The following is a 26,118-nucleotide window of genomic DNA, read 5'->3' on the forward strand; positions in this document are numbered from 1 at the left end:
CTTACCTGAACTTCTGTTGTTTGATCTGTAAAATTAAACTCACCTTTCATAAGATAGTAGAATTTAATGTGATACAATGTTCTAAAGTGCCTATTATAAAGTAGGTACTCAGTAAATGAAAGCTATTGGTGTGGTAAAAATTGAAGAGGGCAATGAAACATGCCCTAAGTTCTTCTCCCATATCCATACATATCCAGAAAAGACATGATGCATGTCCCTAAATCCCTCCATTTGAAACTAATTTTTTTTTTTCTTTCTGAGACGGAGTTTTGCTGTCTCGCCCAAGCTGTAGCACCGTGGTGTGATCTCAGCTCACTGCAACCTCTGCCTCCCGGGTTCAAGCAATTCTCCTGCCTCAGCCTGAGTAGCTAGGATTACAGGCGTGTGCCACTACACATGGCTAATTTTTGTATTTTTAGTAGAGACGGGGCTTCACCATGTTGGCCAGGCTGGTCTCGAACTCCTGACCTTGTGATCCGCCCACCTGGGCCTCCCAAAGTGCTGGGATTACAGGCATGAGCCACCGTGCCCAGCTGAAACTAATTTCTAAAAAGGAAACTTTATCCCTATTTTCTGTCTTTGTAAATTGAAATACTATTGGTATGGATAGCCACAAAAGTCACTGATAAAATTGAATAAGTCTTCAAAAAGCATTGCTTTTCTTTCAGTGGAACATAATAATCCTGGATGCCTGGGGGAAGAGAGAAAGAAGGGCACTTCAGCTCTAAAAGACTCAGGGTCCATGAGTCCCCATCTAGGAAATTACCTGCTGGAATTCCCCTCTTCCTCTCTCTTCTTCTGGAACACCGTGTTGTCTCAAACGATTATGGATACTTTAGAAATGGAAAAATACGGCTGGGTGCGGTGGCTCACACCTGTAATCCCAGCACTTCAGGAGGCCAAGGCAGGTGGATGATGAGGTCAAGAGATCAAGACCATCCTGGCCAACATGGTAAAACCATCTCTACTAAAAATACAAAAAGTAGCCGGGCGTGGTAACGTGTGCCTGTAATCCCAGCTACTCAGGAGGCTGAGGCAAGAGAATCGCTTGAGCCCGGAAGCAGAGGTTGCAGTGAGCCGAGATCGCTCCACTGCACTCCAGCCTGGCGACAGAACGAGACTCCCTCTCAAAAAACAAAACAAAAAAAAAGAAAGAAAGAAATGGAAAAGTATCTTTTCTTTCTTACCCTTTGTCATGTTAGACCAATCCCTGATGACTTTTAAACAGTTCAAGAATGCTAAGAGTTCCTACCACTAATTTAGTTTCATCTCTTGATGGCACAACTGTTTTGTCAATAAAACATGAACAGGTGTGTTCTTTTTGCTTCAACGGTGGTGAGGGGGCGCATAGGTCGTGGTGAGTTCCCTGATGTTCTCAAAATGCCCCTGGGGAAGGTAAATATCTAAATGTCCTTGTTTTAAAATGAACCAGCCTACAGAAAATATCTTTCAAAGTCACTCTCCAGGAATGTTTTTACTTGATGAGTTTCTCCCACCTTAAATTATCTTCTTGTGCATTTTCCATTAAATTTTATAACCGAGAGACAATTTTTATTGAGTCTGTCCTCCTTTTAAGACACCAGAATGTTTGTCTCAGCAGAGTTTCAAACTCATGACATTAACAGAAGACATAAAGAAAGGTCTTTTGATGACAAAATAATTAAAGTTATTTATTCATCAGTATGATTTATTCACCGGGTTCCTCGATTTCTTCACCGGGTAACTGACTCATCGTTTACATGCATCTCATCATCTGAGCCTACGGAAATGATATCTGTCATTATCTTAGATTCTGATTTTCTTGTGCCTGATCTTCTCATATCTGAAGAAGTGGTACCCAAAAATGTGCTGGTCTCTGCACTCTTGGAAAAGGATGTAGCTGAAACACCTTCTGATGGATGAAAGTAAGACATCGTGGCCAGCTCTGGGTTGACGGAGTATTGACTCTCACAACTTTTATAACTGAAGAAGAAAAGAACATATATCAAGAATTGTTTTTAATTGTGTACATTTGTAACTCAGCTTAGAAAAGCATTCAAAAATTAAAATATACGAATTTTGCCCAAAGTATTAGTTACTTAGTAACATTATATGAATGATATATAGTTTTTCTTTTCTTTTCTTTTCTTTTTTTTTTTTTTTGAGACAGAGTCTCGCTCTGTCTCCAGGCTGGAGTGCAGCGGCACAATCTCGGCTCACTGCAACCTCCGCCTCCCAGGGTCACGCGATTCTCTTGCCTCAGCCTCCCGAGTAGCTGGGACTACAGGCATGCGCCACCATGCCCAGCTAATTTTTGTATTTTTAGTAGAGACGGGGTTTCAGCATGTTGGCCAGGATGGTCTTGATCTCGACCTCGTGATCCACCCGCCTCGGCCTCCCAAAGTGCTGGGATTATAGGTGTGAGCCACCGTGCCCAGCCTAGTTTTTCTCTCATTGTAATTTGATTATATTTAACACTTTGAGGCATGTTTCAAATCTCTACTAGAATTTATAAACTCATTTACTAAAACAGTAGAAGTTGCCTTAATAAAAGTTTAATAAGAAACATGTACAATGAAATTGAACGAAGGGGAATAAATACCTAGGATCACAGAAATACACCATTCGTCAAAAACACCACAATGAAAAGAATGGAATTAATGATCATTATGAACATTAAGCAATTCTGTTAGGATTTTTGAAGGTAATCTGTTACACTGCCTGAAAAATGTTAAATAATTCCTTCAATGAGGCTTGAGTTGAATTTAATATTTTTATAAGAAAGAGCCCATGGACAGGTCTCACAGTGTAAAGATGATAGAGATTGGCTGTTTTTTGAAAGTCTCAAGGCTTGCTTGAATAAAAAAAATTAGATGCTAAGCAGATATGCTATTTAGAACAAAATATATTTGTTTCAGGGCTATATAAAAAAGAGCATATGTAGATTCTCTTTATCCTTTCCAATTGACTAAGGTTATTTCTATCTCTGGATGACTACTGGGAAAAAGTTCAAGTAGGATATTCCCTTAAAGACAGTCCCGTGCTCCATCTATATAGGGTAAATGGGAATCAATTTGAATGCCGTATGGATAAATTCAGAAGTCACATATTCCTAAGAATCTACTAAAGAGAGGAGGGAGAGAATGCGATGTCATGCATTTGTCGTAAAGACTGCAGAGATCTGCAGACTTACCTCAGATGCCTCAGTTTGTTCAGTGTAGCACTACAGAATGCCAAGAGGACCACAAAGAGGAGGAGGGTCATCAACAAGATTCCCAGCATTAATTTGATCTTCAGATCCTCTAGATCTGGCTGATTTTCTCCCTGTGTAGCATTCACATCAGACTCTGCAAAGAAAGAAAATGCAATGGAAAATAGGGTGTTCAGTGTGTTTTCCTGAAGGAGTAAAGATTGCAAAGCAAATACAGAGAAGCAAGCCCTCCACCATCCAGAGTATTAACCGGCCTGTCTCCCATCCCGCAGGCAATGCAAAGGACTAAAGCCGAGCACTATTAACTTTCCTCTTTAACCTTCACAGCAACCCTGAAGGAGCTGTCCTTAGTATCACAGAAGTTCACAGTATCACAGAAGTTTCTGTATTTGCCCATAGCACATAGTAAGTGGCAAAATCTGGTTTCAAATCCAGGTTACCAGATGTCAAAATGCATATGTAGCAGACTTTCTCTGATTTAATCTACCATGTCTGAAGAGATTATTATTCAAAACGATTGACTTACACACAAGGGACCAGTCTTTCAGGAGGTAAAGGTGCATGCTCTAGTGCTGCGTCATACACTGATTTTTCTTTTAAGCTAAAAGGGTGGTATAGTGAATGCTTCCTCCATGAGGCTTAAAGGCTAGTTTTGCCATTTTATTACTGAAAAGACTAAACTTAGTGTACTTCACATTACAAAAATAAATAGCATCAATTTATTTAACTTTCTAAAATAAGTTAAAAATAAGATTATGTCTGGATCCAGAGATATCAAGAGTCTGTTTTTTAACTAAATCTATTAATGAAATGATAGCTTTACTGCCAAATTTTACATTTTCTTGAATATATATCTGACTTAATAAACATTTAATTATGACAATATGTTGTTATTTCTCCCCTTTTCCCCAGCCAACCCCCAGCATCTGCCAACTCAAAAGTTCCAAGGGTTTTCACTATTTTCTAGGTAATGATATTTAGGTGATAAGCAATGACAAGCTTCCATGTCTACATTCTCTGATTTTAAAAAATTATAATTGTCAATGTGTGACCTTAGACTATGAAAATGTATACAGTTGTCAATGACTCTTTTAATGCTTCGAGGCCTGTTATTTTGGGAATAATTAAACAAATTATGTTAAAATGGGCTGTGCTCCTGAATTGCTTTTCTGTCTCCTGAAAGAGTTTTCAGTAAAGATGTGTGCTCATAGTACATCTTCTTTATCTAGGTGATGGTCAGAACTAGAGAAGGGTTTGGAATTCATAATCACTGGAAGTTACAGAAAAGCTAATTACAAGCGTGGGCAGCTTTTCTCTCTAAGCCTCAGTTTTCTCAACTGTAAAATGAAGATAATACCAACTTCATGGAGTTGCTGTGAAGACTAACATAATAATGTATCTACAACACCTAACATGTAGTATGTGCTCAATAAACAATAAAATCAATCAAGCTCAATTTAATCACTTAAATATTAAATAGGAGAAATGACAAAGTATTTATAAAATGAGCCAGCATTTGTCATTCCTGTTTATAACTTTTCTAAACAAAGAAGAATTACTCAATTTTCTTTTCTTTTCTTTTTTTGAGATGGAGTCTTGCTCTGTCGCCCAGGCTAGAGTGCAGTGTGCAGTGGCACAATCTTAGCTCACTGCAACCTCTGACTCCTGGGTTCAAGCGATTCCCTTGCCTCAGTCTCCTGAGTAGCTGGGATTACAGGTACCCGCCACCATGCCTGGCTAATTTTTTGGTATTTTTAGTAGAGACGGGGTTTCACCATGTTGGCCAGGCTTGTCTCAAACTGCTGACCTCGGGTGATCTGCCTGCCTCAGCCTCCCAAAGTGCTGGGATTACAGTACCCAGCCAAATCACTCAATTTTCCTGAAGCACCACAAGGCAAATGGCCACACTTATCAATCCAGTGCACAAATGAGGGGACAGGTCTTAGATATATCATCATGCTATTTTTCAACCATTTATTTGTAGGACAGAGGTTTTTCTGGGGGAAATTAATGTGGTTCTTTCATGAAATTTTCCATTCAAATCAGGAGTCTTACTCCTATTAATATAATTAAGCCATTAAGGAAAACTCTATCCAGCCACAGGAGCTCACATTGATTGCTGGTGAGAGTTCCAAAAATACTTTGGAAGATAGTTTGGTAGTTTCTTACAAAGATAATCACTCTCATCTTCCCACCTTGCCCTCCCAAAGTGCTAGGATTACAGGCAAGCCACCCACTGCACATGAACATACTCTTACCATATGATCCAGAAATCATATTCATAGGTATTTACCAAAATGAGTCGAAAACTTATGTACACACAAAACCCTGCACACGAGTGTTTACAATAGCTTTTTTCATAATTGCCAAAAATTGGAGGCAACCAAGGTGTCATTCAGTAGAAGAATGAACTAGGGTACATTCATACAATGGAGTATCAGTGATAAAAATAAATGAGCTTTCAAGCCACAGGAAAACATGGAGGAATCTTAAATGCATATTGCTGAGTGAAAGAAGCTAGTCTGAAAAGGTTACATACTGTATAACTCCAACTATATGACATTCTAGAAAAGGCAAAACTATAGAGATAGTAAAAAGATCAGTGGTTTTCAGGGGTTCAGGAGGAGAGAGGAACAAAGGGATGAATTGATGGGGCAGAGGAGATTTTAGATCAATGAAACTTTTGTATGATACTGGGATGGTAGACACGTGATATTATGCATTTGTCAAAACCTAAAGACCTGTATAATACAGAGTGAATCCTGATGTAAATTATGGACTTCAATTAATAATGAATCACTATTGGTTCATAAATTGTGACAAATGTACCACATCATCCAAGACGTAGGGGAAACTGAGGAGGGTGAAATATGGAAATTCTGTACTTTCTGCCAAATTTTTCTTTAAACCCAAGACTGCTCTAAAAATAAAGTCTATTTTGAAAAAAGACTGCATTCTACATATTATTCACTCACCTCCTCCATTTGGTTTCAGGAATAAATGTTACAAAACAGGAAGGTGGTAATGGTCATGTGGGAAGTATAACTGAAAAAGAATCCTTAGGAACTATAACTCTCCTAAACAGTGAATGTCCGCTCTGAGATGTTAGTCACCATGATACCGCCTTTCATACGCCAGACTTCACTAGGAAAAATATTATCATCATAAAGCCACTAAGATGTGTAAGAGTATTTATGTGTCTATTAGTTGAAGTACTTTGGTTCATTTGTTGAGACAGGGTCTCACTCTGTCGCCCAGGCTGGAGTACAATGAATGACATGCCATCGTGCCCAGCTAATTTTTGTATTTTTGATAGAGAAAAGGTTTTTGTCATGTTGCCCAGGCTGGTCTCGTTCACATAAAATGTTTATTTTCCAGCCGCCCCGCTGTTTTCCACTTTTTCCAAAAAGTACTGAAGGGTGGTGAAGAAACAAACATCAGTCCTCAATTCTCGCGAGAGCTCCGCGTGTAACCAAGGGCTGAGGCGGAGGATTGGTCACTCAGGATGAGGAGCCTCCTCTATCCCGCCTCCGTTGCCGGGATACGCCGCGGCGCATGGCCGCTAGTGGGTAGGCCTGAATGCCGAGGAAAACTGCGCGTGGGCCTCGGAAAGACGTTAGGGCACCCGCGAGCCGGGCAACAGCACTCCTTTGGCGCCGGTGGAGGTGAGAAACCCTGGGTCCCATCTCTTCCTCCCTCCCTCCCAGGTCTGTTCTCTTGCCTTGGAGATGCTGATCCGCTCCAAACAAAACAAATTCAGACTCTGGGTCTTAGCTAACTGTTACCGTGGGGCCTGTAGCCAGGCCAGGCATGTACCAATTCTAGTCGAGCGAAGGGTGCGAACAGACCTCCTCCAACAGCCCGACCCCTCCCCCACCCCCCGCAGGAGACCGGCCAAGCACAGAGCAGAGGGAAGGACCATGATGGGCTGAAGGATTTTAGTCAAAGCAATAGATTTCTGCCTGTTATAGTGGAAGGGACTTATTTCTGTCTGTTGATCACAGTGGGGGCAGTTAGCAACTTTCCACTTATTCACCTGTGTGAGAATGGTTGGTTTAGGGAGGATAACGATAGTCATAATAATTAGAAGCAGATGTTTTAAATTTAATACTTATCGTCTTCATAACAGCTCTGCAAGGTAGATGTCACCCTTCTGTTTTACAGAAGATGAAATCCTGAGGGGTTAAGTAAGGTGGCAAGATTATGCAGCTGCTAACTTTGTCAGCACTAGTTTGTATCGCTAATCATTCTGGATCCGAAGGCCAGGCTGCCTCTCTGTGTGAATAACTGGAAATTGTGTGAATCACTGGAAATTGTGTGAATCTTTGATTGAATAACCCCGAAGTGAGTGGTATATTTGTTGCTAATGCCCGCCTCTTAATCCCACTGATAATAATATAATGGTAAGCTTTTTTTCACCACAGTAAAACAGTGGCAAAGAAAATTGGGTGAAATTTTTGTATGTTGTACATTTTCTCAAAGTTAGCAGGAAACCTAGAGTAATATCTTTTCCACTGGAAAGAGATGTTTATTATACTCGTCTTCTTGTGGAAAAACCATTTTGATCATACACCCTGTCTTCGTTTTCAGAGTCATTTCATGAAATTCCTTTTTCCATTTGAAATTCTTTTGCTTTGCACAGAGTTCAAAATGGCAAGGAATTAGAATCAGGGGGCTAGCGGGGTCAGGAAGATTGGTGTGAACATATTCAAATGAGATATATGAATGGAAATTTCAGATAAACACTTGGAAACTCAAAATTGGTGCCCAGTTGAAAGGGCCGAACTGTAGGCATTGATTAGTGAGCCGTACACATAGTTGGAGTTATAAAGATGCATGACTGTAGAAAGGATAGCAGTCCAAGGACTGATTACGAGTAATGCTAAGAAAAGTCAGAAAACTAGTACTGGACATAGAGTGTAGAAACAGAGAAATCATTTTAGTCCAACACATGCTTTGTTTGCCTTTTTTTTTTTGAGACAGTCTTGCTCAGTCGCCCAGGCTGGAGTGCAGTGGCGCGATCTCGGCTCACTGCAAGCTCCGCCTCCTGGGTTCACGCCATTCTCCTGCCTCAACCTCCGGAGTAGCTGGGACTATGCCCGCCACCACGCCCGGCTAATTTTTTTGTGTGTATTTTTAGTAGAGATGGGGTTTCACTATTTTAGCCAGGATGGTCTCGATCTCCTGACCTCGTGATCCACCCACCTCGGCCTCCCAAAGTGCTGGGATTACAGGCGTGAGCCACCACCCCCGGTCGCTTTGTTTGCTTTTTAACAATTTAGTAAATTTTTGTAATTGGCAATACCTTTATGTAGGAGGAAATTTAAAAGGTACATGAGAGAATAAAGTTTTTGCTTATCACTGAGACAGATGTTGGGGATGTAAAGATGATTAAGATTCAGCTCTTGCCCTAAAGGGCGAGAAATACTTAAGCAGATCATTTCAAGTGGTGTGATAGGTTCTGGAATAAAGTAATACACAGGATGCATGGTAGCATGTAGAACAGGCCTATACACTGAAATTGAAGAAGACGAAGATTCCAAGACCAGTTATAGACTGGTCATGGAAGGATTCCCAGAGAAAGTAACAGGCAAAATGTGTGTTAGGCAAGGGGACCACTTAAGAGGCTGGTATAATAGTCCACCTGAGTCAGTGATGCCCTGAATTGGCCAGTGCTGTAGGAATAGAGAGTAAAGTACCTGTTAAACACTTAGGAACAAAATCATTACAACTAAACAAAACAAACTCAGTAGAACTATGTGATCAGCCATGGGAGTGAGGGAGAGGAAGATGTCAAGGACTAAATTTCTGACTTGTGTGACTAGGAGGTGACACCAAGAGGAAGGACAAATTTTGGGGAGATGATAATGAGTTTGGATTACATATGTTTATTTTGAAATATTTAGACATCTAAGTGAAGATGTTATTATTTGGATATAAACACCGCAAGCTGAGTGCTAAAATAAGGAAGTTGTGTGGAATCAGTTTATTAATTGTTAAAACCCTGAGTGTGGATAAGGGGGCCCAAGGAGAGTTTAGAGAGAGAAAAGAAAAAGATGGTGGATGGTATCTTAGAAAATGCTCTATATAGGGACAGATCAAGGAGACAGAAAAAAGAACCAGAAGAGAGGGAAGTGTCATGGAGATGTTTCATATAAATGTGGACACCAGTAAAGTAGGATGATATTTACATCACTGGCAATATTGGCAGGGGTCATTTGAATCAAACAGTAGCAATCCAGGAGATAGTGGGAAATGAAGCAGTAGAAAATAGTGGATATAAGCTATTCTTTTTTTTTCTTTCTTCTTTTTTTTTTTTTTTTTTGAGATGGAGTCTCGCTCTGTCTCCCAGGCTGGAGTGCAGTGGCACGATTTCAGCTCACTGCAAGCTCTGCCTTCTGGGTTCACGCCATTCTCCTGCCTCAGCCTCCCGATTGGCTGGAACTACAGACACTCGCCACCACACCCGGCTAATTTTTTGTATTTTTAGTAGAGACGGGGTTTCACCATGTTAGCCAGGATGGTCTCGATCTCCTGACTTCGTGATCCGCCCGCCTCGGCCTCCCAAAGTGCTGGGATTATAGGCATGAGCCACTGCGCCCGGCCGGATATAATCTATTCTTAGGAATTTGGCTGCATAAAGGAGGATATATGGGACAGTTAGATAGAGGTGGTTGCAGGATCAAGAAATAAGTTTTTGAAGGTAGGAAAGAATTGAACATGGTAACAGACTGAAAAAAGGAGAAAGTTTAAAGATAATTGGTAGCAGTGAGGTTAATGCCACAAAGAAGATGGGATCAAGGGTAAATCAGAGAAAGATTGATCTTGAATGAGAGAAGGAATGGCTGTTGGGATTGGAGGGCAGGATGGATGTAGAGAAGTTTATGTGCCCCAAAGGTGATGGAGTTCAAGTTGTAATTTTCTTAAATGAGTCATCTGCTAAGAGTGGCAGGAACAGAGGTTAAATAGAAAAGTAGTTAAGGGTGAGAATTATCAAGTAGAGAAGTATCTTAACAAGGATAAATCATTTCTGAAATGAGGGTCCAGCTAAGATTTGTGACTATCACTTTGCAGTACCCCAGTCTGTACAGGTGTATGATTTCCACCAGCAATTTTCAGCACTTCAGATTGGATGTAGAGAAGGGTTTCTGATTTTGCCAGATGGGCTGGAGAATAGTTCAAGGATACAAATTAGTTGATGGTGCTCATGAGACACTAATTTCATGAGAGAAGGAGGACAGTTCTTAAACACCCTTGTCAAGGTATCATTAGTGACTTCTTGGATGGGGACTCCATTGGACATTTCAGTTTTCATCTTACTTGAATTTCCAACGTAAATGGCATATCTCAGATTCCTGCCTTCTCTTGGCATCTCTGACACACACTCCTGGTTTTTTTCTTTGCTTTCCGGGCCTTAATTTTCAGTCTCTCACACTAGATTTTCCTCTTCTGTGTAATCTGTATGTATTGATGTTCCTCAGGACAGAATCTTGGACACTATTCTCTTTTTCTCCATATTCTCTCTCTAGATAAGTATCTTCATAACTATTTTATATGACCTACAATAGGACATACATTTTTATATTGTAGCCCAGTAAACACATATGTGTAAATTTATGTAAATATAGCTGAAACAAAAATTTACTGAAACAATGTTTACCCTTCATATTTTCCGTGAACTCTTTTTGTTTAAATTTTATTTCACGTTTAAGTATCTTGGTCATAACCTGCAAAATTGTTTTCAGAATTTACTAATGGATGTGACCAACAATTTGAAAACTACTACTCTAAATTATGAGACAGAATTTTAAATAATATTATATTCTGATGAATAAAGGAGAGGGCTGATAAACTGGGAGAGAATGAGTGAATTAAGGAAATGGTTTAAAGGCAGGTGTAGCAGAATGAAGATGAGAAAAGGGTAGAAGGAGAGGAGAAGACCGGAGAATAGAGTATTTCAATTAAGATGTTTGAGATGAAGCAATTCCAGATGATGACAAGCTCCATGTCTCGCCATGGCTATAAATTACTGAAATGGAGTTAAGATCATTGCTAAAGTTGAGGTCAGGGAACTGTGAAGCTGGAATGTTAGGATTGGATCTAGTATCTAGATGGAAGTCATCCAGGATGATGGTGAGATTGGAATAGAGAAGCTGTGAACTAGGTACAAAAGACTTTAGTAAAGATAGAGGAGAGATTAGGAAGTCACTAATTACCAGCAACCAGGAAAGATCAAGGCAATATTGTTGCATTCCCAGATCCTCAGAGGAAGTGAATCTTGTTTTTTTTGTTTTTTTTTTTTGGGATGGAGTCTCCCTGTGTCGCCTAGGCAGGAGTGCAGTGGTGCAATCTCGGCTCACTACAAACTCTGCCTCCAGGTTTCATGCTGTTCTCCTGCCTCAGCCTCCCGAGTAGCTGGGACTACAGGCACCCACCACCACGCCCAGCTAATTTTTTGTATTTTTAGTAGAGACGGGGTTTCCCTGTGTTAGCCAGGATGGTCTTGATCTGCTGACCTCGTGATCCACCTGCCTTGGCCTCCCAAAGTTCTGGGGTTACATGCGTGAGCCACCACGCCTGGCCTCTTGTTAATTTTTTTAAAGGTGTGGACGAATGTTTTGAAAGTGACCCTGAGGAGCAAGAAAAGTGCCACCTCCTTTGCTTTAAAATTGTGGGACAGGAAGCTAAAACACTTGGACTACCGAAAGTGTTACTCTCAGGGGAAACCAAGATTCTATTAAAGTTAAGAAAATAGAAAGTATTTGTAACAAGATTCAGAATATGAGAGTTAATCATGGACCAGAAAGTGCAGAGAAAGGATTAGGAGCACAGAAAGATGTTGGCTATGACAGGAGAGAAAATTTACCAGAGTATGGGATGAGAATACTAAAGAAATAGATAATAGAGGGGCTTGCATTTTGGTAAGATAATAGAAAGATGAGGAAGGAATGTTGCAAGAAACAATCTCATAGTTGTAAATGGAGCACGATGTCATATTTGAACAAAATTAGCCTCGTAGTGGTACACAGAATGGCAGTTTGCAAGAACAATTGTTGTGAATTAAATGTAAGGGTATGATGGGTCATTATTGTCTTGCTAGAGAAGACATCAAAGGATTGAACTATTTATTGCTTCCAAACAGCGATTAAAGTGAAGAAACAATGGCCAGCAATCACAAATCTTCAGCAGCTCGCCCTGTTTCAAGAGGAGTTGGGTAAACAGGAAGGCCTCCTTCTGGGATACGACCCCTATCAGGAAATATTCAAGTGGCAACTGCAGTAAGTTTGAAACAAATCTATTTACTTTGGGAGGCCAAGGTGGGAGGACCACTTGAGTCCAGGAGACTGGGGCTTCAGTGAACTATGATCATGCCACTGCACCCCAGTTTTTGAGTTTTTGAGACTCTGTCTCAAAAAAAATCTGTTGAATGCTTGTGCATATATTGTGGTAGAAGTTGGAAATCCCCTCTGTAATAAGAGATTCTACTTTGTTGTTTCTTTATTTCATAAGCATATTATTAAACATGTTTGTGTTGTTTTTTGGAAAGCATGTGGAAATGTAAATGTGGAAGAGTGTTTTAAAGACACTCTGGGAAGAAGATGCCTGCTCCTGCAGATACTCAATTTAAAGCTGCAGTAATTTTAGTTGAATCGTGTATTGGGGCCAGAATAAAATGAAATGGAATGGACCAGAAATAGAATCAAGCATGTAAGAATTTAGTTAATGATTAATGTGTGTTTCAAATTAGTTGGCAAAACATGGAGCATTCAATAGAACATTCCATTTGTTTAAAAGTATTTTTAATCCTCTCTTATACCTTTTATCAGAATTCTACATGGTTTAGAAACTTGGTATTTCAAAAATGAAACCATAAATGTAGTAGAGGAAAATGTTGGCAAGTATTCTGTATAAACTTGATATGGGCTAGGCTTTCTAAAAATGACAGAAATAACAAGTACTGAAAAGGAAAGTATTTTTATTATATATCTGAATTTACGAAAAATAAAACACCATAAAAAATTAAAAGAGAAATGACAACTGGTAAAAACATTTATAATATATATACCATATATAGGATCAGAATCTTAAAAGGTAAACTTTACTAATTTTTAAGTGCTCTTTCTGTATTAAGACTACAAGCCTTATGTCCAATCAAAATTTCATGACATTTCTTTTGACGCTAGGGGTAATATTATAAAACTATTCTAAAACTCATCTAGAACGATACAACAAAAATAAGAAAAAGTACAATATTCTAATGTAAAATATGTTATAGACAATGAGTGAAACAATATTCTGATTGCCATGGCACCTGGAGATAAACTCTAGTAAATGTTAAAGAGCTTAATATAAGAGAGTATGTCATAAATAGTGAGTAAGAGAAACACATCATATGAGGAAAAGTTAGATGAAGTTTATGAGTTGATATTCTAAGCAGAAGGATATCCTGTAAAGATAATTATTACATTTTCATTATCATTATAATGTAAAAATTGGGAAACAACCTAGAAGACTTACAATAGATGAATCTTAAATAATGATATGTATATCCCTATAATAGGCTGTCATTACAAGCCACTTTCAAGATATTTCAGAAAATAATATACTTTAACAAAAGTTTAAAAGTGATATCAATTTAACATAGAAAACATAAATTTACAAATACATAGAATTGAAATGGAAATAAATGAATAGATAAAAATGTCCATAAATTGATCTGATGTTCACACAGGTGATTTCAGATCATAAATTGATCTGATGTTCACACAGGTGAGAAAGTACAGAAGGCCAATACTCAAGCTCCTACAGTAGGCTAACTGCAAACTACAGATAATGTTGGGTCCTATGGTTAACTCATAAGAAGAGCAGCATTTTTTGGAGGGAATAATTTTGTTAAAGTCAGATTTTCCTAAAGTTTTCAGATTTTTTTTCTAGAGTTTCAGGTAATAATATTAGGACATCGTCATTTTTTTTTTTTTTTTTTGAGACGGAGTCTCGCTCTTTCACCCAGGCTGGAGTGCAGTGGCGCGATCTCGGCTCACTGCAGGCTCCACCCCCCGGGGTTCACGCCATTCTCCTGCCTCAGCCTCCCGCGTAGCAGGGACTACAGGCACCCGCCACCTCGCCCAGCTAATTTTTTGTCTCTACTCTAATTTAGTAGAGACGGGGTTTCACCGTGTTAGCCAGGATGGTCTCCATCTCCTGACCTCGTGATCCGCCCGCCTCGGCCTCCCAAAGTGCTGGGATTACAGGCGCGTGAGCCACGGCGCCCGGCCAGGACATCGTCATTAACTTAGACTGAAACAATTTTTCTAGAGTCTTCATACATAGGATAGTAAGGGTATCTTTTTCTTTTATTCCAGTAAAAATTGATAATTAAATATTTGTAAAAAGAATCTGACATTTATTTGCCACCTACTATTTGCCAGGCATGTTATCTATTTGTTTATTTGTAAAATTTTAAAATTTGTATGTATTTATGGGGTAGATCAGTTGTCTTACATGCATATATTATGTAATGATGAAGTGTGGGCTTTTAGTGTACCCATCACCTGAATAGTGAACACTGTACCAAATATGTAATTTAGCAACCCTCACCTTCCTCCCACCCATCTTTTATAATCTTTAGTGTCTATTATCTCACTCTGTATGTCCATATGTACCCATTGTTTAGCTCCCACTTATAAGTGAGAACATGCGGTATTTGACTTTCTCTTTCTGAACTGTTTCACTTAGGATCATGGCCTCTGGTTCCATCCACATTGCTGCAAAAGACATGGTTTCATTCTTTATTATGGCAGAGTAGTGTTTCATAGTATGTGTATATATATGTGTATATGCGTGTGTGTATATATATACGTATATACATATGTACCACATTTTCTTTACGTAGCCCTCCATCTCCATTGATGGACAGTTAGGTTTTTTTTCATATATTCGCTATTGTGGCAAGTAGTGTGATAAACATAGAAATGCAGGTATCTTTTTGAAATAATGATTTCTTTCCTTTTGCAGTGGGATTGCTGGATCATATGATAGTTCTATTTTTAGTTTTTTGAGGAACTTCCATACTGTTCTCCATAGTGGTTATACTAACTTACATTCCCACCAACACTGTACAAAGGTTCCCTTTTCTCTATATATTTATCAGCATTTGCTATTGCCTTTCTTTTGGATAAAAGTCATTTTAACTGGGGTGAGATAATATCTCATTGTAGTTTTGATTTGCATTTCTCTGATGATCAGTGATGTTGAGCGCCTTTTCATATACCTGTTTGACATTTGTGTATCTTCTTTTGAGAAGTTGTCTGTTCAGACCTTTTGCCCGTTTTTTATTGTATTACTAGATTTTTTTGCTAGTGAGTTGTTGGAGCTCCTTATATATTCTGTTTATTAATTTCTTGTCAGATGGATAGTTTTCATATATTTTCTCCTCCTATTATGTTGGTTTTCCCTTCACTTCGTTGATTGTTTGCTGTGCAAGTGCTTTTTAATTTGATGTGATTCTATTTGTTCATTTTTGCTTTGGTTTCCTTTGCTTGTGGGATATTACTCAAGAAATCTTTGCTTAGACCAATGTTCTGGATAATTTCCCCCATGTTTTATTTTAGTAGTTTCATAGTTTGAGGTCTTAATTTAAGTCTTTAATCCATTTTGATTTGATTCTTGTATATGGTGAGAGATGTGGGTCTAGTTTCATTCTTTCGTCTATGGATATCCAGTTCTCCCAGTACTATTTATTGAAGAAACTGGCATTTCCTCAGTGTATGTTCCTTGCATCTTTGTCAAAAATGTGTTCACTCTAGATATATGGATTTATTTCTGGGTTCTGTATTCTGTTTTTATGCCAGTATGCTTTTCTTTTCTTTTTTTTTTTTTTTGTTCGGGATGGGTTTGGCTATCCTAGATCTTTTATGGCTCTATATAAATTTTAGGATTTTTTTTTCTATTTTTGAGAAGAATGTCATTGATATTTTGACAAGGATTGCATTGAATTTGTAGATTAATTTGGATATTCTAGATATTTTGACAATGTTGATTCTTCCAATCCATGAACATGGAATATCTTTCTATTTTTTGGTGTTCTCCTCAGTTCATTGCCTCAGTGTTTTATAGTTTCAATTGTAGAGATCTTTCACTTCTTGGGTTAATTCCTAGGTATTTTATTTTATTTGTAGCTATTGTAAATGGGACGACTTTCTTGATTTTTTTTCATACTGTTCACTGTTAGCATATAGAAATGCTATTGATTTTTGTATCCTGCAATTTTTCTGAGTTTTACTGAATTTACTATTTATCAGTTTGAATAGTTTTTTTGGTGGAGTCTTTAGGTTTTTCCAAATATAAGATCATATCATCTGCAGACAGAGTTAATTTGACTTCTTCCTTTCCAGTTTGGATGCCCTTTATTTCTTTTTGTTGTCTGATTGCTCTAGCCAGGAATTCCAGTACTATGTTGAATAACAGTGGTGAAAGTGGGCATCCTTGTTGTGTTCTAGATCTTAGAGGAAAGGCTTTCAGTTTTTCCTCATTCCATAGGATACTAGCTATGGATCTGTCATATATAGCTTTTATTGTATTTAGGTATGTTCCTTCTATACCTGGTTTTTTGAGAATTTTTATCATCAGGCGATGTTAAATGTCATCAAATGCTTTTACAATATCAACGGAAGGCTTTTGTCCTTCAGTCTGATGGTATGATCTATCACATTGATTGATTTGCACGTGTTGAACTATCTTTACATACCTGGGGTAAATACCAGTGAGTCATGACAAATGATCTTTTTAATGTGTTGTTTAATTCAGTTTGCTGGTACTTTGTTGAGGATTTTTGCATCAATGTTCATCAGGGATATTGGCCTATAGTTTTCTGTTTTCTTCGTATGTCTTGTCTTTTTTTTTTTTTTTATATCAGGGTAATACTGGTCTTGTAGAATGAGTCTGAAAGTATTTTCTCCTCTTCTATTTCTCAGAATAGTTTTAGTAGGATTGGTATTAGTTCTTTTTTAAATGTTTGGCGGAACTCAGCAGTGAAGCCATCAGGTCCTGAGCTTTTCTTTGCTGGGAGACTTTTTTTAAATTAAAAAAAAAGTTTGTTTTTTTTTTTGACATGGAATCTTGCTCTGTCACCCAGGCTGGAGTGCAGTGACGCGATCTCTGCTCACTGCAACCTCCGCCTCCCGGGTTCAAGCGATTCTCCTGCCTCAGCCTCCCGAGTAGCTGGGATTACAGACGTGTGCTACCACATCTGGCTAATTTTTATATTTTTAGTAGAGACTGGGTTTCACCATTTTGGTCAGGCTAGTCTTGAACTCCTGACCTCGTGATCTGCCCACCTCAGCCTCCCAAAGTGTTGGGATTACAGGCGTGAGCCACTGCGCCCAGCCAGGACACTTTTTATTATGGCTTGGATCTCATTATTTGTTATTGGTCTGTTCAGGTTTTGGATTTCTTTATGGTTCAGTCTCTGTTGGTTGTATGTGTTTAGTCATTTGTTCATTTCTTCCAGATTTTCCAACTTATTGGCATAGAGTTGCTCATAGTGGCCTCTAATGATCCTTTGAGTTTCTGTTATCAGTTGTAGTGTCTTTTTTTTTTTCATTTCTGATTATATTTATTTGAGTCTTCCCTCTTTTTTTCATTAGTTAGTCTGGCTAAAAGTTTGTTGATTTTGTTTATCTTTTCAAAACACCAACTTTGTGTTTCGTTGATCTTTTATATTTTTTTGTTTCAGTTTCATTTATTTCTACTGTGATCTTAATTAATTTCTAATATGAATTTTGTGTTTGGTTTGCTCATGCTTATCTGATTCTTTAATATGCATTATTAGGTTGTTTATTTTGTTTTTCTACTTTTTTAATGTAGGCACTTACAAGTATAGACTTTCCTCTTAGTACTGCTTTTGCTGTATTGCATAGGTTTTGGATATGTTGTGTTTCCATTGTAATTTGTTTCAAGAGTTTTAAAAAATTTCCTTTTTAATCTCTTCTTTGACCCACTGGTCATTCAGGAACATATTTCTATTTGTTGGTATAGTTTCCAAAATTCCTCTTGTTATCAATTTGTGGTTTTATTCCATTAAGGTCAGAGAAGATACATATATATTTAGGATTGTTGTATCTCTTGTTTAATTGGTTCCTTTATTATTATATAATGATCTTCTTGTCTTTTTTTTTTAAACTGTTTTTGATTTGAAGATGTATGTATAGCTAATCCTGCTTGCTTTTGGTAGTGTGGAATACCTTTTCCCACTCTTTTATTTTTAGCCTACATGTGTCTTTTAGGGCTAGATATGTTTCTCATAGGCAGGATATAGTTGGATTATGTTGTTGTTGTTTTTTAAAAATCTTTTGCTAATATGTATCTTTTAAGTGAATAATTCAATTCATTTACATTACATTCACAGTTAATAATGATGTGTGAAGCTTTGTTCCTGTCATTTTGTTAGTTGTTTTTAAGTTGTATAAATTATTGTTTCTTTTTTTCTGTCTTTTTATCTTTATTTTTCATGAAATTCTTTCATGTTGGCATTTGATTATTTTGTCCTCTTTGTGATTGTTTTATAAGAACTGTGAGTTTAATATTTTTATGTGTTTTTGTGATACTGTATATCCACCTTTAATTTCTATGTTGAAGACCCCTTTGAACATTTACTGTAGGAATGGCCTAGTGGTGACACATTCCCTCAGCATTTGCTTGTCCTGGAAATACTTTATTTCTCCTTCATTTATGAATCTTATTCTGTCAGGATATAAAATTCGTGTCTGACAGTTTTTTTTTTGTTTGTTTTTTGTTTTTTTCCTTAGCACTTCGAAAATGACATCCTATTCTCTTTTTTATTTGTTTTTTTTAATTTCCGCTGAAAGATCTGCTTTTATTCTGATAGGATGTCTTTATAGGTGACTAGATACTTTTCTCTTATTAATTTTAAAATTCTTTCCTTCACATTGACTTCAGACATTCTGATAATATGCTGTGGTGAAGGCATTGCAAAAATGACTTTTTCTTTGCAATGACTTCACCTATTTAATGTTTGCATTTTTGAAAATAGTAATGCTTGTTGTAAAACATACAAACAATGGAGAAGTATCAGAGTTCCTTCCTATTGTAGGTATAACCACTATCAACAGTATCTTCTAGACTTTTTAATGTATTTATAAACACACACACATACATACAAATGTATGACTTTGGTCTGTTCCAAAATCAAGATAGTACTGTATACGTTGTTATTTTTTCTCATCTATTTATTTCAGCAATATATTATGAATATGTTGCCAAGTGAATACATATACATCCACTTCATTATTTTTAATGTGTACAGTTTTAATTTATATATTCTTCTCTACACTTTCATCTGGTGAATGGAAAACAAAAAGTAGCATAATTAGTTGAGTAGGTCTCACAGTTATGCTTGCATAAAGCCAAAGAAGAAATTATTCAGAAAATTTACCAGGAAGAGATTTAACATTGTCTTCTAGAGATCACTCGGGTTAACTTTTAACTCATTTCATTTGAATTTATAGTTGACAGTCTTCTGTGTCCAACACATTGTCTAGAATTAGTACTATTCCTGGCCTCTATGCTCAAAATAATTCCCAAGTAATTCATAAGGGGATAAACTGACATCTTTTCAAGGGGCGGTTGTGATTCTTAACAAGGCAATGGGGAGACATTTAACCCCGGGTAACCGGGTTTCTAGGACTAATTTTGTCAGGTGACTTTTTAGGGTTTGGTTCATTCTTTCTACTCTTCCTGAAGAGGATGGATGCCAAGGGATATGGTATTCCCATTTTATGTCTAGCACCTGTGCTAACTCTCTAATGACATGTGCCATGAAATGGGTTTCATTGTCTGAATCAATGTTTTCTTTTAATCTAAACCTGGGTATGATGTTTTCAATTAATGCCTTTATAACTGCATTACTAGCAGTTGCGCTTGAGAAGGAGATAGTCTCTACACAGTGAGTAAAGTGATTTACTATTATCAATAAATACTTCAGGCAACCGAATGGGGGCATTTTAGTGTAGTTAATTTGAACGCTTTGGAGTGGTCTTAGCCCTGGATCTCTTCCCCTGAGGAGTGATTTTCTTAGAGCTTGCTTATTAGTATTTTTTTATATATTAAGCGACTGTCTGTGACGTGTTTGGCTAGGGTATAAATTCTGATACACCCATAAACTCTGAAAACCACATCACACATAGCTTGGGGTCTCCAATGGGCTCCTTGATGTACTTGAGACAAGACCTCCCTCATGAGAGGTTTGGATAACATCTCTCTTTGATCTGGTAATACCCATTTTCCTTCTGTGTTTTCTTTAGCTCCTATTTTTATTAATTTTTCTTTTTCAGTGGAAGAGAAAATGGGGACTGTGGTAGGGGAAGGAAGGCAAGGAGTTAAGCAAAAGACAGGTGTTTCAGAAGAAATGGCAGCTTGTTTGGCTATTTGATCTGCAAGGTTATTTCCTTGACTTGGGAAGGAAAAGTCATTTTGATGCCCTGGGACACGTAGATTGTTTAAGACATGGACAATTAGTTGTTTTTGGACCAAGTCTTGGCCTTTACTATTAAGACCATTCTCAGTCCAATTTTTTTTTAAATGTATGAGCCACTCCAAAGGTGTACTTAGAATCAGTATAGATAGTTCCTTCTTGGTTCTGTAAATGTTTCAAAGCTTGGCTGAGTGCAAACAGTTTACAAGTTTGGGCAGACCAATTATTGGGCAATCTTCCTGACTCTACTTCTTCAAGAGTTTTTCCATCAATTACTGAATACCCATTATGTCTTTTCTCTTCAATTACCTGGGAGGACCCATCTATAAATAAGTGTCGCCCTGTCTTGAAGGGAGTTTCTCTTAAGTCTGGCCGGACCTTTGTATGGTAATCAATTAGATCTAAACATGTGTGCTCCCTTTTTAGGTTTAGGTCTCCTGTTAAGAAACCAGCTAGGTTGAGTGAATTATCAGTAGTTAATGTTAAGTCATCTTTTTTTTTTTTTTTTTTTTAACAGAATGGTCTTATATTTTAAAATTCTTGAGTCAGTGATTCACCTCTCTATTTTTTGGTCTAAAATAGTTCTAACTTGGTGGGGCGTGCTTACTGTCAATTTTCCTCCGAAGGTTACCTTTTTACTTTCTTCAACCAATACTGCTCTAGCTGCAATGGACTGGATGCATTGAGGCCATCCATAGGTGACTGGGTCTAAAACTTTTGACAGGAAGGCCATGGGCTGCCGGTTGCCTCCATGCTCTTGGGTAAGCACTCCTAAAGCTACCCCATTATTCACATTAACAAAAAGGTGAAATGGCTTTTCCAGGGAAGGTAGGGCTAGAACGGGGGCAGTTATGAGCATCTCTTTCAGCTCTTTAATCTGATGCATTTTATCGGAAGTCCACAAGAGATGGTCAGGCTTACACTGGGTAAGTTTTTCATACAAAAATTTACTTTTTAGTGAGTATGAGTCAATCCATACATGGCAATATCCAATTAATCCTAAAAATTTTTTTGGTTTTTGCTTAGTTTGAGGCAGGGGTAAGGACAGAATTCACTCAATCCATTCGGGCCCTATTCTTTGCTTACCTGCACTTATTAGGTGGCTTAAATGTTTAACTTCGGGCTCTGTATATTGAAGCTTTCCTTTTGAGACTCATAACCCCTCAAACTGTTGGTGGTTAAGAATATGTATAGAGAAGTCATCTTCACCAGATATGAGAATATCATCCACATACTGAAGCAGGCATATTTGCTTTGGGACAACAACTTTTTCTGATACTCGTTCTAGAATTTGACCAAAGAGGTTAGGGGAGTCTGTAAACCCTTGGGGTAAGACTGTCCATCAATATTGTTGTTTTCGCCCTGAATGGGGATCTTCTGACTCAAAGGCAAATATGTCTCGGCTATCCTCAGCCAAGGGGCATGCCCAGAAAGCATCCTTCAAATCTATTACTGTGAACCACTGATGATCATAAGGAATTTGGCTGAGAATGGTGTCAGGGTTGGGGACAACAGGTTGAGTTGTCTGGACTATCTGGTTAATAGCTCTGAGGTCTTGTACTAATCAGTATGACCCATCTGATTTCTTGACAGGCAGGATTGGGGTATTATAGGGAGACATACAGGGTTTAAGGAGTCCATCTTTAATGAGACTCTCAATTACAGGCTTTAACCCTATCCTGCCTTCGAAGGGAATGGGGTATTGCTTTCTCTTTACTATGTCCCCAGGAGTTTTTAGTTTGATGTATACTGGGGGAACTTGAAGTTTTTCTCGATTCCCTTCTCTTGACCAGACATCAGGATGAATGTATTTTTCATCCACAGTGGTGAGTAGATTTAATGAGGTGAGGAATCCCTTAGGGCCAGCTTGAAGGCCTATGCCTAATTTTAGCGTTAAGTCTTTTTCTGATAGATTAGTTCCCACCTCAGGGATCAACAAAAATTGAATATGAGTTAATAGATCTTGATGTTTGACTTTTGTATTTTCTAAGATTTTTGCCTTAAATCCTTTTCCTTCTCCCTTTACCCCAGTTCTTCTGAAGAGCCAGCAAGATTAGATGGAGTGAGACAAACAGAGGAGTGAGACACTCCTGAATCAATTAAAAAGGTGATAAGTTCACATTTAGGTCCCACCTCTAAATGTATCAAGTGCTCCTGGTGGGACTCAAATTAAAAGAGACAGAGCCCGGCCGGGCGCGGTGGCTCACGCTTGTAATCCCAGCACTTTGGGAGGCCGAGGCGGGCGGATCACGAGGTCAGGAGATCGAGACCACGGTGAAACCCCGTCTCTACTAAAAAATACAAAAAATTAGCCGGGCGTCGTGGCGGGCGCCTGTAGTCCCAGCTACTCGGAGAGGCTGAGACAGGAGAATGGCGTGAACCCGGGAGGCGGAGCTTGCAGTGAGCCGAGATTGCACCACTGCACTCCAGCCTGGGCGACAGAGCGAGACTCCGTCTCAAAAAAAAAAAGAGACAGAGCCCCTGACTCCCCTATTCTTCCTTGGAAGTCATGAGTGGTAGGACTTCTTTTTCCCTTTTTAATTTGGGACATTGTCTCTTGAAGTGGCTTGTTCCACATTTGTAACATGTATCTTGTCCTTCCTCCCTTTCAATTCTGGGATTCTTTGACTTTGCTCCCCTACACTCTTTAGAGGGCCTAGGAAATGAAGGCTTGGGGGCTTGGTTCCTTTGAACAGGGGTTTGGATCCTTTATAGTTCTTGGCTCCCTGGAAGCCTTGTTGAGAAGCATATGGGTTTGGAGCCACCTGTTGAAAGGTGGATAGCATAAGTTTTGCTCTTTGTTTTTGCTTTTCTTCGTCTCTCCTTACATACACTTTTTGAGCTTTCCTAAGAAGTTTACTTAGTGGTCGGTCTTCCCAATTTTCTAATTTTTGTAACTTTTTTTAAATATCTGGTCAATTCTTAGTGACAAAATGGAGCTTAAACATTCCTGGCCCAAGGGGATCTTCCAAATTTAGGCCTGCATACTGTTTCATTTGCTCCTTTAGCCTGTCTAAGAATTTTATAGGCCCCTCATCTTTTTTTGTTGTTGTATATCAAACGCTTTAGAGAGGTTTTGAGTTCGGGGTATTGATTCCTTAATTCCTTTTATTATCATTTCCCTTAGATCTTCTATGTTTTCCCGGTGAGCTGCATTATTATTGTCCCACCTGAGGTCTTAAGCGGGAAATTTTTGGTCCGCAGTAGGGACATTCTGACCAGGACAGTATTCACGTTTCCAAATTGCCATAGCAGCCCTACATTTATGCTTTTTTTTTCCTCTGAAAAGAGGATGCCTGGGATGGACATTAACTCGACCCAGGTATATAACTGAGGTCCTAAGAATTGATCAACTTGATCAGCCACCCCATAAGGGTCATCCAACAGGAGCTTAAGCTCTTTTTTCAAACTTCACACCTCTGAACTGGTCAAGGGAATATTTACAAAGCCAATGGCTCCCCCTCCTTGTGGCACCTCTTTTAAGGGGAAGAGAGTTGGGGCTGACTCCTTAGGTGTGGAGGGAAATGGGAAATTTTGGATATCCTTTTTACATTGTTCTATCTCACGTTGAAGTCCTTTCAGGGAGGGGTACTTAATAGGCTGATAGGGGAAAGGCTCATGGGATGATAATTCCCAAAGTCAGGGTTACAAGGAGGAGGAATAACATGAGCAGGGAAAGGATCTGGAATGGGACCTGAGGTGGCAGCAGCTGTCTGAGGGGGAGGGTCAGGGGCACTGAGTGGAGGAAGATGATCCAGAGGATCCCATGTGTTGGTGGGTGTGGGTTGTTTAGGAACAGGGACTCTTTCTCTGTTAGAGGAGTTGGTTTCTGGCTTGTTCCCTCTGGTTTTTAAAGGGTAAAGGAGGACAGGTTCTTGCCTCCAACAAAGAGCATAGTCTGTTTCCTTTTGGAAGACAGGGCTTTTGTCATTAACATGTTCGATTAAGAGCTGACAAATCCACTCTTCATTGGAACCAAATTTTGGCAGGAAAACTGAGGGTTTGAGGATGGGCCTTCAGTCCAAATAAAACAACAATATTTTATCATTTGCTGTTTTCTTTTATGTTTAGTTCTTTCATTATCTTTCCAATATTTTAACATAAGTCCCAAGGGACTATCAGAAGGAATTTCATCACGCGCTTGGCTCTTTATTTTTCCTGTCTTACTTGAAACATTTCCCATCTTGGAGGTTTGGGATGGTGTCTAACTGAAATAGGCCTTTCCCTGGAGCTTCTCAACCTCTCCTACTAGAGATTTCTCGCCCTCCTCCTTTCAGAAGCTCACTGAGGCTCTGAGGCTCAATCCCTCATATTAGAGATTTCTTGCCTATCGATTTCCATAGGCATTGTTAAGGCTCAGTCCCTCGTATTAGAGATTTCTTGCCTATCCTTTAGCCCCACCTGTTGGAGGCTCCTTGCACCCTTCTTTTGCTTTTTCCACTCTGGCTGCTTCCCTTGTGGGAAATGGCAGGATCTGCCACATGAGGTGACCACAGGACCGCGCAGATAGGACCCACTCAATCCACACAGCAGTAGTGTGAACATCATCTACACACACTTTTATCCTCCAGGATACCCTGACCACCTAGGAAATACTTTGTTGCTCTTGTACCATTTTTCACCTTGGTCTGTGCACAGAGTTACTTGGTTGCCGTGGTGTTGTAAGCCTCTCCTTTCCCCGTTGCTGGGAGCTTGGATTTGTTTGTCAGAATGGGTGGATCTCAGTCTCCTGTCCCTGAGGCCACTGCAACGGGACGGTGGTACACGTCTCCCCCTGGGTGGGGTGACTGAAGACTTCTTCTTGAAGGAGAATGGGAATCCTGGACAAGGCCCCAGAATTGTTAGAAATAAAGCTTGGAGTCATAAAGAAAGACGAGTACTCAAACAAAGGATTTCTCAGCAAAGCAAATTTAGTTTTGCGCAGTGGGGTGCTTCCTACAGGGCTGTTTGTCACGAGAGCACACTGAAGAAAGTAGAGTAGAAGCTTTTATTCCTAATGCGACTCCTGCCCTCGTGTCCTTTCCCCATTGGCTGGGGTCAGACTGCACAATCTAAACTAGACCCAATTGGCTAAACATTTAAACTTTCTTAGATAAGGTGGGCGCATGGTGGGAGAGAGGGGAGAGGAGGAAGGGGTCATCTACAAAGGACTAGAGAGCCAGTCTTTTCCTAAATAAGGAAAGGAATGTGAGCTGGGGCTGTGGCATGCCTGGGCATGTAGTAAAATCAGAAAGAAGAAAAAAGGAGAAGACAGGCAGGGGGTACCTGGAATTAGAGAATAAGTAGCTGAGCAGGCTGTTTGAAGAGAAACCTTGCCTTATCTCACATCTTTTATATCTTCTCATGCCTGTATGTATTATATGAACTGACATAAAGGAAGTCTTTTGGCCTTTTCCTGAGGTCATATAGTGTTATGTTGGATTTTGCATACCTGAAG

At 39.0% G+C, this 26,118-nt stretch overlaps 2 protein-coding genes and 1 pseudogene across 2 annotated transcripts in view; 2 read left to right on the forward strand and 1 right to left on the reverse strand.

Annotated features, from left to right (window-relative positions):
* LOC129479376 (ubiquitin-conjugating enzyme E2 R1-like) overlaps positions 1-12,377 on the forward strand; it is a 58,198-nt pseudogene extending 45,821 nt beyond the window's left edge.
* LOC134736145 (equatorin-like) lies at positions 1,522-6,876 on the reverse strand. Its single transcript, XM_063635699.1, has 3 exons — positions 6,728-6,876; positions 3,173-3,418; positions 1,522-1,962 (listed from the first exon to the last, which is right to left on the reverse strand). Exons 1-3 carry the CDS (start codon positions 6,874-6,876, stop codon positions 1,713-1,715), a joined length of 645 nt encoding a protein of 214 aa, XP_063491769.1. The 3' UTR covers positions 1,522-1,712.
* LOC129479374 (intraflagellar transport protein 74 homolog) overlaps positions 12,352-26,118 on the forward strand; it is a 107,607-nt gene continuing 93,840 nt past the window's right edge. The window contains 1 exon segment of the mRNA XM_055272388.2: positions 12,352-12,468. Coding sequence (XP_055128363.1) covers positions 12,352-12,468 — 117 coding nt within the window.

The sequence above is a fragment of the Symphalangus syndactylus genome, chromosome 3, assembly GCF_028878055.3.
Source record: "Symphalangus syndactylus isolate Jambi chromosome 3, NHGRI_mSymSyn1-v2.1_pri, whole genome shotgun sequence".
NCBI lineage: Eukaryota > Metazoa > Chordata > Mammalia > Primates > Hylobatidae > Symphalangus > Symphalangus syndactylus.